This window comes from Anabrus simplex, chromosome 2 (genome assembly GCF_040414725.1).
Source record: "Anabrus simplex isolate iqAnaSimp1 chromosome 2, ASM4041472v1, whole genome shotgun sequence".
In the NCBI taxonomy this organism is placed as follows: domain Eukaryota; kingdom Metazoa; phylum Arthropoda; class Insecta; order Orthoptera; family Tettigoniidae; genus Anabrus; species Anabrus simplex.
The window spans coordinates 1,071,303,151-1,071,317,519 of NC_090266.1; the positions used below are offsets into that span (position 1 = coordinate 1,071,303,151).

General features: G+C 37.6%; 1 protein-coding gene across 2 annotated transcripts in view; it reads right to left on the bottom strand.

Annotated features, from left to right (window-relative positions):
* if (inflated) overlaps positions 1-14,369 on the bottom strand; it is a 691,187-nt gene that overhangs the window by 79,413 nt on the left and 597,405 nt on the right. For both annotated transcript variants that reach the window (XM_067142033.2, XM_067142032.2), the window contains 2 exons: positions 11,726-11,935; positions 6,889-6,985 (listed from right to left, as the gene is read on the bottom strand). In XM_067142033.2, the coding sequence (XP_066998134.2) occupies positions 6,889-6,985; positions 11,726-11,935 (307 nt within the window). The remainder of the gene's footprint in view (positions 1-6,888; positions 6,986-11,725; positions 11,936-14,369) is intronic.

Consider the following 14,369-nt stretch of genomic DNA (forward strand, 5'->3'; position numbering starts at 1 on the left):
CATGAAATTCCTTACTAATGAAGACAAAATTGAAGTCTGTCAGCAAGTTGACTGGCATCCACATCTTTAAGCGTGCAGAGTTGGCGTGAATGTTGAAACTTGCACTTTCCAGTTTCGACTCAATCACTCGAATCAGTCTTGGTCCGTCGAAGTTTGATGATGATGATGATGATGCTTGTTGTTTTAAGGGGCCTAACATCGAAGGTCATCGGCCCCAGTCGAAGTTTTTGTTTGATTCAAAATGGTGGAAAAATTCATTCTGTTGCAATTGCACATGGCTGTGTATAACCTCCAATTCATTGTCTAAGTGCGCGACCAGAAAAAAAAAAAAGTTTAATAACCTATTAGTCCAAAATAATGGGCTTCAACTAACAATTGTTTTGGAATGTGTGTGATCTGCAGTAATACTTAGATATTGTTATGGCACCCGTTCAAATGATTTCATATTTGTGGTTTGGTGTTATTAACACTTTTTGGTACACTATTGTTATTTTATAAGCCCTGGAGGAATAGGTTTTCATATTTGTTCTCTAATGTTTTTCACATCTTTTAATACTCTCTTCTCATGGAGTTTTCACTGTATCGACAGATATATATTACTTAAAATCCCCTTATGTTGGAAAAAATCGTATCTAGTGTTTCCATATCCATGCTGGATCATTTTTATTTGTGTATTCAGCAGTACGTTTTCTCACTTGACATGTTCTTTTTCCTTGTCCGCTGCAAAAATGTCTTAATGAGGTTTCACTACAGAAACTTCAACTGAGCAGAGGAGGTAATTTGAAAACTACTGTACAGGAAAATAGGAATATATGAGAAAGAGAATGAAGAATACCACGGGTCTTCTACAATCAATAAAAGAAACATTGATTATAAAAAAGGACATATATGAAACCTGTCTGAAAGGCCACTCTTATTAACCCTCTCCTTCGGATCTTCTAAGCTACTCAAATGCAACTTTCCAGATATGATTTTTAACAACTCCAGATCTGTAGAGTAAAGATTTGAACTGTAATAAATAAAAAACAACTACTCCTATATACCTGTAATTTTTAAGAAGAATGCATGTAACACTGTGGCAAAAGAAAATTAAAATTTCACTAACCAAAATTGGGCAGATTAATTCCGACAGATTAAAATAATTAGGAAAATTTGTAACGGGCGATTTGAACAACCGGAGAGACATAACTCGTAGGTCAAATATAACAGTTTTGATGATGATGCTTCTTGTTTAAAGGGGCCTAACATCTAGGCATCGGCCCCTAATGGCACGAAATGAGACTAAATTTAAGTACAATTACAAATCCATAATCCTCCACTGACCAGAATTCAAAACATGAGGGCAAAGAATGAATGGATGGATACGAAGTTAAAACAATCAGTGGATCCGACCCACAATGTCCCACATTCCCAGAAACTAGCATTAAACAATAGTATTACTGACCAAGGGACTGCTTCTAAAGCACAATACTGAATCTATGATGCTGGTAATCTAAATGGGTATTACTCGCGGTATTCCACACATTATGGTACTACTCACAGGTAATGTAATGCGCACATGTAACATAGACCTATGGTGTTTCACACATTGTGTCGCTATTTACAAGCAACGTAAACCTATACAGGCAATGCAAACCTATGGTGTTCTTCACATAAGTGGACTAACCACAGGGACTCGCACTGTCCCGTGGTATTCCTCACATAGTGGGAACTAAGCATAGGCAAGGCAGAACCATGGAGTTGGTAATCCCATGGTGTCGCTCATATAGGGGTACGAATCACAAGTATTGTAAAATGCATTCTGTGCACACACTGTTGCTACTAATCACAGCCCTATTATTTATTTATTTATTGATGTCTTTATTTGTGGCGAAGTTAGGGCTCTTGGCCCTCTCTTACACTTAACCACATTATGCGGCTTAATACTGAATCCAAACTTAATATTCAGTGTATATAATATAATAGCAATATAACTTAATAAACTCTAAAACTAAAAGATTACATCCTAAGTCTAAATTTAGAAAAATAAATTCAATATTAACTATTCTAGGTGGAAATCATAAAATATAACAGTAATTTATGTAAACTTTTGGGAACTATTTACTCCAAACATTCACTCTCACATTCACACATACCTACATGATATAGCCTACGTATTCAAGAGGAAATCTTTAGACTGTCTTTTGAAGGTAATTAGTGAGGAACAATTTCTAATTTCAGGGGGTAAAGCATTCCATATTCTAGCGCCCGACACAAGGAAAGAATTACTGAAGGCAGATGTATGATGTGGAGGTATTGCAATTGTTGACCCAGATCGCGTGTCACGGTCATGAAAGGAGGATAGAAAACGGAAATTACTGGAGAGATATTCAGGTATATTTTCGGTCAAGAGTCGATAGATAAGGGTTGATACATGGTGATTCCTCTGCTGCTCTACTTTTAACCAAGAAAGTTGTGCATAAAAAGGGGATACATGCGAGGCAAAATTCAATGAAAAAATAAATCTAATGCAGGAGTTTAAAGCTCTCTGCAATTTCCTATTTTGTTCACTGGTAGCATCCAGCAACACAACATCACAATAGTTAAAAATTGGAAGTATCAATGTTTGAACCAGTTTTATTTTTAAGTTGAGAGGTAATACGGTCTGGTGAATCTTAAGGGGATGAAGTGATGAGTGAACTTTCCTGCATACGTTGGTGACATGCTCATCCCAGTTTAAAGTTTCATTTATAGTGACGCCAAGGCTTTTTACTGATTTACAGAATGGGATAGCAACGCCATTTAGTTGAATGACTGGAATTTGTAGACTGTGTAGATGGGCAAGCAGTTTTCTCTGGCCTAGTATAATAGCTTGTGTTTTCGTTGGGTTGATGGAGAGAGAATTCTCAGCTGCATAACAGCTGATCTGTTCTAAGTTTCGGTTCATATTTTCAATAGCTGCATTTATGTCATTCACTTTTGTGTGACAGTAAATTTGAAGGTCGTCGGCATAGATATGGTAGTTGCAGTTTTTCAACTTAGAAGAGATGTCATTCAAATATAAAATAAACAACAGGGGGCCGAGTATAGAACCTTGTGGCACACCATTAACTTTGTACTTCCACTCCGTTCTCTTATCATTCATGACAACACACTGTCGTCGGTTATGGAGGTAGGAAGCGAACAATTTGAGAGCAGCGTGGCTAAAATGGAAGGAATGCAATTTCGCTATTAATATGTCCGTACTGATAGTGTCAAAAGCACTGCTGAAGTCTAGGAGAATGAGCACGGTCACTTTGCGTTCGTCCATTGCTTTTCTTACGTCATCCGTAACTTTTAGAAGAGCAGTAGATGTACTATGTCCTTTTTTAAATCCAGATTGCAGGTGATCAAGTAACGAATGATGCATCAAATATTGGAGCAGTTGTTCATGCATGAGTTTTTCTAAGACTTTCGAAAGTGAAGAAAGTATACAGACAGGTCGATAGTCAGATGGAGAATTTGCTAGAGATTTTTTTGGTACTGGGAAAATTAAGGCATCCTTCCAAACAGTTGGGAAGTAGCCTTCCAAAAGACATGAGTTACATATGTGGGTTAAAATTGGCAGTACTACATCTATCAAGGTAACGACGAAGGATATCGGGATGTCGTCCACTCCGATTGCTTGCGATTTGATTGATGTTAGTTTTCTTCTTACATCGTTTTCATTTACTTTACAAAATTTGAACAAAGGCCGTTGTGGTAATGGAGTAGATTGAAGAGAATTTATTGTTGTTTGTATAATATGAGGGTGGGTATTAACTATTTCTCTAGTAAAGTGGGCATTTAATTCATCTGGATTTATGTCATGCGTATTGGAGTTTGTAGTTTGCCTCCCAATACCTACGGATCTGAGTTGTTTCCAGGTACTTTTTGTGTTTAAGTTACTGGCTAATTGTTGGAAGTACGCATATTTTTTGTTTCTGATTATTTGTTTAACTTTATTTCTAAGCACACGGTACTTTTCAAAATCTTCAGTTGATAATGTCTGCTTGTAACATCTGTGTAGTGCATCTCGTTCAGCCATTGCGGACTTAATGTCATTTGTTAACCATGGAGCAGCTTTGCGAGTCACCCTAGCAGTACGTTTAGGTACGTGTTTGTTATACAATCCCAACAATAATGTGTTAAACCTCTTTACTTTTTCGTCATTGTCAGTCAAGTGCAGTATTTCATCCCACGGGCAGAGATTAGCATCTTGTATCAATTGTTGAGGATTTAAATTTTTCATGTCTCTATAGGTTATCCACTTCGGCTTTGTTTTGGGAACTTTCAAAGAATAAGCTAAATATATGAGATCGTGGTATGAAATACCAGGTACAGAAGTTTGTCCGTGTTTTAGTATTTTCTGAGGATTATTTGTGATAAGTAAATCTATTACAGTGTGTGAGGATCCGTTAGCCGTGTGCACGTGGTGAGTGGGGTTAAGTGGCAACACTGACATGTTACAAGAGGTAAGTATGTTCTGTAAACGATTTGCTTCAACGGAGTCTATTAACAGGTTTGTGTTAAAGTCGCCAAATATGAGTACATGTTCGTAGATAGGTAGGAGTCTTAGTAAATCTTCTTCGAAGTCTGTGAAGTTTCCTGCTTTTGGTGGTTTGTAAACAACTCCAATCAGTACTTTAGTCTTATCAACAGATAGTTCTACAAACATATATTCAGTTAAGGTGTACCTAACATAGTGGTACTACGCGCAAGTAAAAGCGACCCACGGTGTTCCCTATGTGGTGGTGCTAATTACAGGTAGTATCATGGTTCTAATTTGATCATACCTTGGTCGCCCCTTTTAGTCGCCTATTATGGCAAGCAGGGAATACCGTGGGTGTATTCTTCATCTGCGTCCCCCACCCACAGGGGGTTGTGTGTTCGGTCTGCGAGAGGTATTTCATTTCCCTCAAGTCCGCCGGCAAGCCGGTTAGGAACCTGCTATCCGCCACCTGGGACGTGCCACATGGGAGTATCTCCTCTCTCCCTGCAATGCTAGCATAGTAGGTTCATGGTATAACAGTTTTGTTTTTATTTCTAAGGGCATATTTACTTTTGAAAAGTTTATTTTCATTATAATACAAATTATGTACTTATAGGTTCCAATTTTTAATCTTCTATTTTGTTGCTTCATTTTCACATACTGGTTTGTATTGTCTGCCAAAAGTTGAAAGAAGTCCTCTCCGAAATACAATGAAAACTAGTCTAACACACTTGATCTTACCAGTAAGTTGTGGAAAACACCCTGATATTCAATGAAGGGATCGGGTGCGATATAATCCAAATTATTAGGCATAGGCCGGCGAAGGTCCATCATCTTCCTACACCTCATCTTCAGATTCTCCAATTTCTATTTCAAAATCACTACCACTACTGTGGTAGTTATCACTTTCATCAATATAACCTCCTAAACCAACATATTTGTCCTGCAAATACAGTACTTCCTCACCAGTAACACAACTCACCGTTCACAGTGACACCATTTCTGTTTACATCGAGTGCGACCTTGAAACGATACGTGCATCACATATTTCCACAGGCATTTAAACTACTATCCAACGATCACTAAACATTATGATACACAGCAATCTTTCCTAAATACTCCTTGCTAAGAGTGACTTGTTAACTCTAAAATTCACCAGGAGATGGTTAAGGTATACACTCCTAAAACACAAACATGACTTAGAACGATATATGAAGGAATGAGATTCTTTTTTCGATAAGACTTAGTACGATATATCGGCGAGGGGGTTAAGAGACCACCCCCTCATAAAGACCAATTAGTAAAGGAACCGAGTTAAAATTCTGTAAGGATAATATGTATGGTAGCTTTATTTACAGATCACCCCTCTCCCAGACCACTGACCAGACATTCCCCCCTTTGTCCAACCTCTTTCAAAGGACCACTTTTCTGTGAAATGTGGAAAAGTATAACACGCATGGGAAAGACTAACAACTGGCAATTCCTTACAAAGTTCTGAAAGAGTAGGAGACACTATCACATTTTGTTGCAAACATTAAGGTATACATTCCATATCTGCACGAGTAATCGATCGAGCAGGGCATACCTAATGAATGATACAGATGTTGATTCCCATAGGGAACCTGAAATATTTGTCCCAAATGAGTAAATTTATAATACCAATTTAATGGTCCATTATTGGACATTATAAATATTACAGCTAACTCATTCCTGGTTGCAAGCATTTCACCCCAGTGTGCTAAATTGAGCCAATTGGTATCATATCTAATGAACTCAGGAATTCCCACTTCCAATGGGAAGGAATCCCACTGATCTTTGCTTGTTAGAAGTTTAAATAAACTGTTCAGCACAGTTTTAGAAGAAGGGGCAATCTCTTGTAGATTGCATAAAAATGATCCGTGACAGTGAAACTGGGTTATCGGAAAGGAAATTAGCCGAAAAATGTTTATATAGAAGAATTCAGATCAATTTAATTTAAAAATCGAAAGAGCATTTAAAATGAGTGGACAATTTGGAAAATGACATTGCTACAAAAAGTTGATGAAAATGAAACAATTCATTTTTTAATTTCTTTAAAGGAAAGCAAAATGATAGGGATGAAGTTTGTTCTGTGCTGTATATTAAGTACTGTAGTGTAAAAGTGTGAATAAACTGCAGTAAACTATGCTTTAAGTTGCATGCATTTTTCTTCCAAAGTAAAAAAAAGGATTACTGAAAATTGCCTCCTCCTTTTAAGCAGTCACCCCCCTCTAAGAGATAATTTGTTCGCAGAGCAGTAAATGGTTGCTTAATACAGGTTTCATTGCATTAGACATCTAACGCAACCTTACACTGCATGAATATCTTTTTTCTTAACTTGACCTTCATTATTTCTTGTTACTGTACAGCATAAAACTTACCATCATAGCCATCCTTATTCAAGTCTCCTAAACTTGTCAAAGACAGTCCAAATCGTGCTTTCGAATTCTTCCCATCTCGTGTGTGGTTCACCTCATACTGTTTCAAAAAGAAAGATATATTAGGGAAATATTTAAAGACAAAGATATTACTTGATTTCGTGACCAAGGACATTCAACACATATTTAGGATCAATCATTTTATGAGAAGCTGCTTTCTAAATCCACTGCTCACATGCCTGAACTTGGAAAGTGTCAATATTCATTAAGGTATGTATTCAACATGGTAAAAGATTATATTTACGAACTATAAATTATTTTTAATAAAGAATGGCTGACCTATTCAATCACTTTTAAGTGTATGTTTTGTGAAAATTCCAACTGTGTTTGTTATTCAATACTTCTTACAGTTGTCACTAAACCTGTCAGAATGATACTTTTCTTAAACTTTCTAGGGAATTTTCCTCACTTTTATAGATGATGATGAGGATGATGAAGATAAATTCACTGGCACACACAACACAAAAGCACAATAAAACAATGTCCATATAGAAAGTGCAAAGAACTGACCATACAGTTCATAGACATTAAAATAAGGAAAAACTTAGTCTACCTTACTTTAAATGTTTTGAAAGATATGGCTTGCTTAGAAATACTAATACTTAAATTGTATTTAAACGAGGGCTGGAAAAAAAAAAGTAGTGGCAACATATGCCTATACAGTGGATCACTCTGGGACGCAGATAATTTTATAACATTAACCGGCTGATAACAGTACCCCAAAAATAAAAATTGGTAGGTAGCCTACTCTATTTATTCATAACCTACATGCACTACAATGAAACAGATACCGGCACACAGCATTGAAATACTGTTAACTGTTTTCAGCTATGTAAAATAGTCTCTAATCGTTGTCTGCTTCTGGTTGTACCTCAAAAGTCCATTAATATCTAGCGCCTGTCTCGTTTCGGCATTCGTTGGTGTTCGGGAAATTTCTGCAACATAAGTCATCATCAGCATCGCTATTTTCTGCTCCGTGTTCTTCACCTTTCATATCCAATTCTGGAGGTAACTGCCTCGCATATGTCGTCTTTGTCTGTTTTGCATCAGTAATGATGCCCTCATCAATGTTCATCCATTCCTGAAATTCATCTTCCATTAAGCCTGTTGGACAAAGTTCAACATCCTTATCTACTTCTGGTAACTCTCTTAAAAATCTCCCATACTGGAAACAGCTCCTTATTGTATGTGCTGAGACATTATCCCATGACATGACTAGAATATGCAGGGCATGAAGAAAGCATGTTGTTTCGGCAAGGGCATTGGCACTAGTTTTATGAGTGTCCTCTATGTTTTCTAAATTTCTTGTGCGCATTTCATCGCCATAATGCGCTTTCATGGTGTGAATGATTCCTTGATCGCATGGTTGAATTAATGAAGTCGTATTTGCCGGTAAAGAAACCACATTGATGTTCTTGAGCTCACAATTCACAATGTGTGCTGCACAGTTGTCAACCAGCAAAACTATTTTATGGCCCAGCCTATTATCCCACTTCAGTAGTCATTCTTTGAACATCAGGGCAGTCAGCCATGCATTAGAGTTGGAATGATAGTCCACTGGAAACTTACTGATGCCTTTAAAGCAACGTGGGTTCTTACTTTTCCCAATCACTAACAGTCTTTTCATTTCACCAGACATACTCGCACAACATAAAACTCTTACTCGTTCCTTGGAGGTTTTACAGCCTTTAGCACTTTCATATTTGAAGAAGTAAGTGTGTTCAGCCAAGGCACAATAATACTCTCATACTTGAGAATGAAATCCTTGAAAACAAATATAACATTAACCGAATTCATGATCACAATAAAGGGAGGATTATCAATGTTTTAGTATTTGTCCGTACCGTACTTCACAAAAGTGATTATATAATGCAGCTGATAACATTATCCGTGATTACAGTAAACGGCGTCCACTGTATATGAAACCACTTATTATAGAACCACTATACATCTACAGGCCTTCAATGCATTCCTCTGTAACATGTTGCACCCATTGCCACATGAGAGGAAGGCACAGGATACGAAAAGCAGTACCACCTTCATTGATGTCCACGATGGTGCATCCAACTGCTTTCCTCAGAATGATTCCTTTAGTTTGGAGAACAGATCCAAGTCACAGAACTCGTGTCCCATATACAGGGTGGATACTCCACTGTGCCTCGAAGGAGCAGCAATGTGACAGTGGGCATTGTCATACTGGACAATGGGCAGATGTGTCTGAAAATAGGGTAGTTTCCTGTACAGTGCAGGATGAAGATGATGTTGTAGAAACTTGCAGTAGTATGCAGCATTCACTGTTTGGCTGGGAGGAGCTGCATGATTCAGTATGACAGCCTGCACATCATATGCCACTTTCATTTCACCTTCCCTGTTTCCTGGCACAGTACTTTTTTTTTTCTGGCCAGGGTGATGATGGGTGGCACCATTCGTTGGACTGGCACTTCAGTTCTGGCTCGAACGATCGTGCCCATGCTTCATCCATCCATGTTTGTTGTTTCACCTTTGAAAACATCACTTGGGACGGTTCCATTCGACATCGCAAATTGACAGCTTCAAACTCATTTGTCTGCAGAATCTGCACCAGCACAACTAGGTGTGTTGCATAGCTCCACCTACCCTCTACATGAGTTTCCAACAGCAATGCCCTCAATTGTTCCTACACAAAGTGATAACAGTGTTGCCACTACTTTCTTTCCAGCCCTTGCATGTTGTTAAGAATACAATTCAAGAATTTCAAGTGGATAAAAAAACAAGAGAATTAATCAAACAAAGATTAACTGGCACTACTCCAAAAGTTAAATTCCTAGGCGAAATATCTGAGCCTTTTCCTGTTAACACCAGGGTCCGTCAAGGGGATGGTTTATTGCCATTACTGTTTAACTTAGTACTTGAGAAAGTAATCAGGACCTGGGAAAAGGAAACTAAAGGAATAACCCTTGGAAGACTACGTAAAGACAGAATTCACGTGCACAGGATACATAGCAATCCTTTCCAATAACAGGCATGAGGCAATCCATTCCACTGAAAAACTACATGAAATTGCCATCAAAACGGGACTTCAAATTTCATATGAGAAAACTCAGTACATGGAAGGAGCCTCATGATACTTAGATGGACAACCTATGATAACTAAATTTGGCAAAATTGTTCAAGTGAACCAATTTAAATATTTGGGAGAAATTATTCAGCCCTCTGGTTTAAACCGTGAAGCAAATAATGAAAGAATTTCCAAATTACAGGAAGCATACAGGATCATTTGGAACAGGTACAACAAAAAACTCAATATCTTGGAATGCAAAACTTAGACACTATAATACAGTGATCAAACCTGAAGCGTTATATGCCTCAGAAACCTCAATCATTGGTGGCAGATCTTTAACCACAGACATTGAGAAACAAGAAAGGAAAATTTTACGAAAAACGTTTGGCCCAGTTTGTATAGATGGAATATGGAGAAAAAAATCATCCCAGGAGATATATTGTCATTCTGAAAATAATTCTCACACTTTTCAGAAAAGACGATTGAAATTTTATGGACAGGTTATCAGAATGAACTCTAACAGGCTAACTAAAAGAATTCTCAACCTGGCCCTTTCGTCTAAAACCAAGAACAGCTGGCTTCATGAAATTGAAACAGATCTCCAGGAAATGAACATCTCAGAAGACATTGTACCGGACAGATGTAAATTCAGAACCAAAATCGACAATCACCACTTTGAAGACAAACCCAACACCAGAGCTACTATAACTTGGACAGAAGAACGAAGGAAGAAGCTCAGCGAGAGGATGAAGAGATGTTGGGAGGAAAAGAAGGCCAACACATCAGCTAAGCAAGTTCAACTGTGCTCCTGAGTAGGGCATAATGATGTAAAAAAAAAAAAAAAAAAAAAAAAAGAGTTCCAGAATAATACCTCTTGTGGCAACCAACATTTATACCAATGATACATCAATAGACTACATGTAGCTCTGAGCTATCCACTCAATTTTTTTTTATATTTGCTCCATATAAACATGAAAATGCTGAAACTGTCCATTATCTTTTCTAATTTTTTTTTTTTTTTTTTTTTTTTTTTTTACACCTCTTTAATATGATTTCCCTTATGTACCAAGGAATTTTATTTTCAACAACTTTGTAGCTCTACACATGGAAGAGCAAAGAAGCTTAATTTGTCAAATAAGATGCTTGATGTCTTTATTTTTTAAGAGGAAGGTTTCAATCTAAAGCAAATGCTTCATTCATCAAAATCAAACTTTTCTTTCTGCACTTTGTATCTGTAATGCTACCCTGAATGCTGATTTACAGACTGTTTCATGGACTGGAATTTTCCATACCAGGAGATCTCTCTACAAATCATTTTCGAACTTGACAAGCAGACATCGGCACAAAACTCAAAACCATCACTTTAGAATGGTTCGGTTTGACACCAGATACTGACAACTTTGCACTCGTTCGTCTGTAGGATCTGCACCAGCATGGCTATGTAGTGTGAACTGTCAAGGCACTTGCCTTCTATGTTGAAGTTTGCAGGATTGAATCCTGGCACAGTCTATTAGCACTGTAGAGTGCTTACATGAAGACCCAAGTCAGTAGATAATCTAATTTTAGCTCCAATAGTCAGAATACAACACAAGTCTTTAGGGTTTCTCCTATGTAAACCAATATATACAAGAGACAGTTTACAACAGTACAGACTGTCTGCCGGTGTTTCTACTAACCACAACTCAAAAAAATTGGAATGTCAAGAACATATTGCATTGCTGAAGTTATCAATTTACTCACCTCTTTATACTGATAGAACACATAAATACGACCTGTCTCGTATTTTCCTTCATTATTATGTAAATCTGTGTAAAGTGGTGTTCCAACAACCAGGTCATCAAACCCATCTCCATCTAAATCCGCTGCACATAATGAGTAACCAAAGTATGCACCCAGCTGTTCACCAGAGATTTCATACATCAGTGTTAAGTTCCATGTGTATATCAGCACCTGAACCAAGAGATAAATATGCTATTTTAAACAAATATACCTTTATATGATGAAATCTGAATTAATTTCAGTCAAATCAGCAATATTCTCACAACTTAAATTTAAACATTTTAATGAAATTTACAACAATGAGACGGAGAACTTATCACAGTGTGTGTTGTTTGTGCATGTGTTAGTACACCTATATCAACAAAAGGCCCTATGGGATATATTTTACTTAAATGTGTATCCATAAACAGCTTTACTCAAAAGTTACAATACAGATCAGTGTTATTATAAAGAATCTCCATTGCTTAGCTTATAATATGTTACCTTAATATTTTCCAACACTAAGTCAAAGTAAATCAAATCCATTTATTTGTGATTTATTGCCTACTGACATCAATTTAGTCTTGGAAAAGCTAATTTTCATATCATACTCATTGCACCTATTTTCAAGTTCCAAGATATTAGACTGCAGGCTTTCAATACATTCCGCCAATAAGACCAAGTTGTCAGCATAAGCCAAACTGCTTACGACATTTAACCTAACTGAATCCCTCCATGCCACTTAACACCTTTTAGCAGATGATCCATGTAAACTATGAAGAAGAAAGGTGAAAGATTACAGCCTTGCTTAAGCCCTGTAAGCACCACCCAGAACTCGTTCTACCATCAATTCTCACTGCAGCCCAATTGCCAACAGAAATGCCTTTGAAGGATTTTAATAATCTACCCTTAATCCCACAGTCCCCCAGTGCAGCAAACATCTTTTTCCGCATATGCCTTCTCTACATCTACAAAACGTAGACGTAACTGTCTATTCCTGTCGTAGCATTTTTCAATTACCGTACCTGGCGTATACTGAAAATCTGATCCTAACAGTCCCTCTGTGGTCTGAAATGACACTGGTTTTCATCCAACTTACTCTCAACCATGGATCGTACTCTCTGTTCCAAAATCCCAGTGAACACCTTGCCTGATATACTGATTAGTGAGATACCTCAATAGTTGTTGCAATCCTTCCTGTTCCCTTGCTTATAGATAGGTGCAGTGACTGCTTTTGTTCAATCCAAAGGTACATTACTAACAACCCATACAAATCTTATTACTCTATGAAGCCATTTCATCCCTGCCTTCCCTATACATTTCACCATTTCAGGTCTAATTTAATCTATTCCTGCTGCTTTGTAGTCTATTTTCTATCACTTCCATTTCCTCAAGCATAATTTCACTATCATTGTCCTCCTCCCCAAGAGCTTAATTTTTTGTGACATCACCAGGAAGATTTTGAAAATATTCCTTCCACCTATCCAGTGATTCCCTGTGATCTATTATGAGTTCACCTGATTTACCCATAACACTACTGCTTGACCTAGCCTTTCCAGGTTATTGCCGAAGACCTCTTCTTTAATTCAACAACTATTTGTTTCACTCTGTCTCTTTCATCTATGTATCTGCATCAGTCCTTGTTTGGAGCCATTTCTGATACACATTGTTTTCACATTTACAAGCTGCTCTCACTTCATCATTTCACCACGATGTTAGTTTTTTCTCCCCATTTTTACACACAGTGGTTCTGAAGCATTCCCTTGCTGTTTCAACTACAGCATCCTTGTATGCCACCCATTCTCTTTCTGCATCCTGAGCCTGCTTAATGTCCATTGTTTGGAACTTTACACCAATCATATCGATGTACTTCTATCTAATTTCCTCATCCTGGAGATTTTCTACCCTTATTTGTCTACAAACAGATATCACTTTCTCTGTCCTAGGCCTAGAGATACTTAGTTCACTACAGATCAGATAGTGGTCCATATCCTTAAAAAATCCCCAGAAAACCCACACATTTCTAATACATTTCCTGAATTGAAAATCGGTTAAGATACAGTCCATTATGGATCTGGTGCCCCTAATCTCCTATGTGCAGCGGTTAATGGGCTTATGCTCCAAGAATGTATCCATAACTGCAAATCTCATACTAGCACAGAAGTCCTATAAATGCTTCCCATTCCTATTAGCTTTCATACCTTCACCATATTTATGAATCACCTATACGTATCCTTCAGTTCTATTTCCAACTCTTGCATTGAAATCACCCATTAGCAGTATCCTATACTTGCTGTTGACCCTGACTACGATGTCACAATGCTTCATAAAATTTTTCAACTTCATCCTCATCTGCACCCTCGCAAGATGAATACACTGACAAGGGACCATCAATCAATGTTAAGAAACGTGAACTGATTTACACACCATCCGAAAGAGCACAATGAAATATGTAAAACTCTTGAATATTATATCCTATTGTGCATGTATATATAAGAGTTAAAGGGCAGAACAGATGTGTGGGTGGGGGCCGTCGGTGTCAAATCGGAGTGAAGTTATTTGTAACTACTGGCACGATGTAAGGAGAAGCGGGCAAGAGAGATGGGGCGGGGGGAAGGGAGGAGAC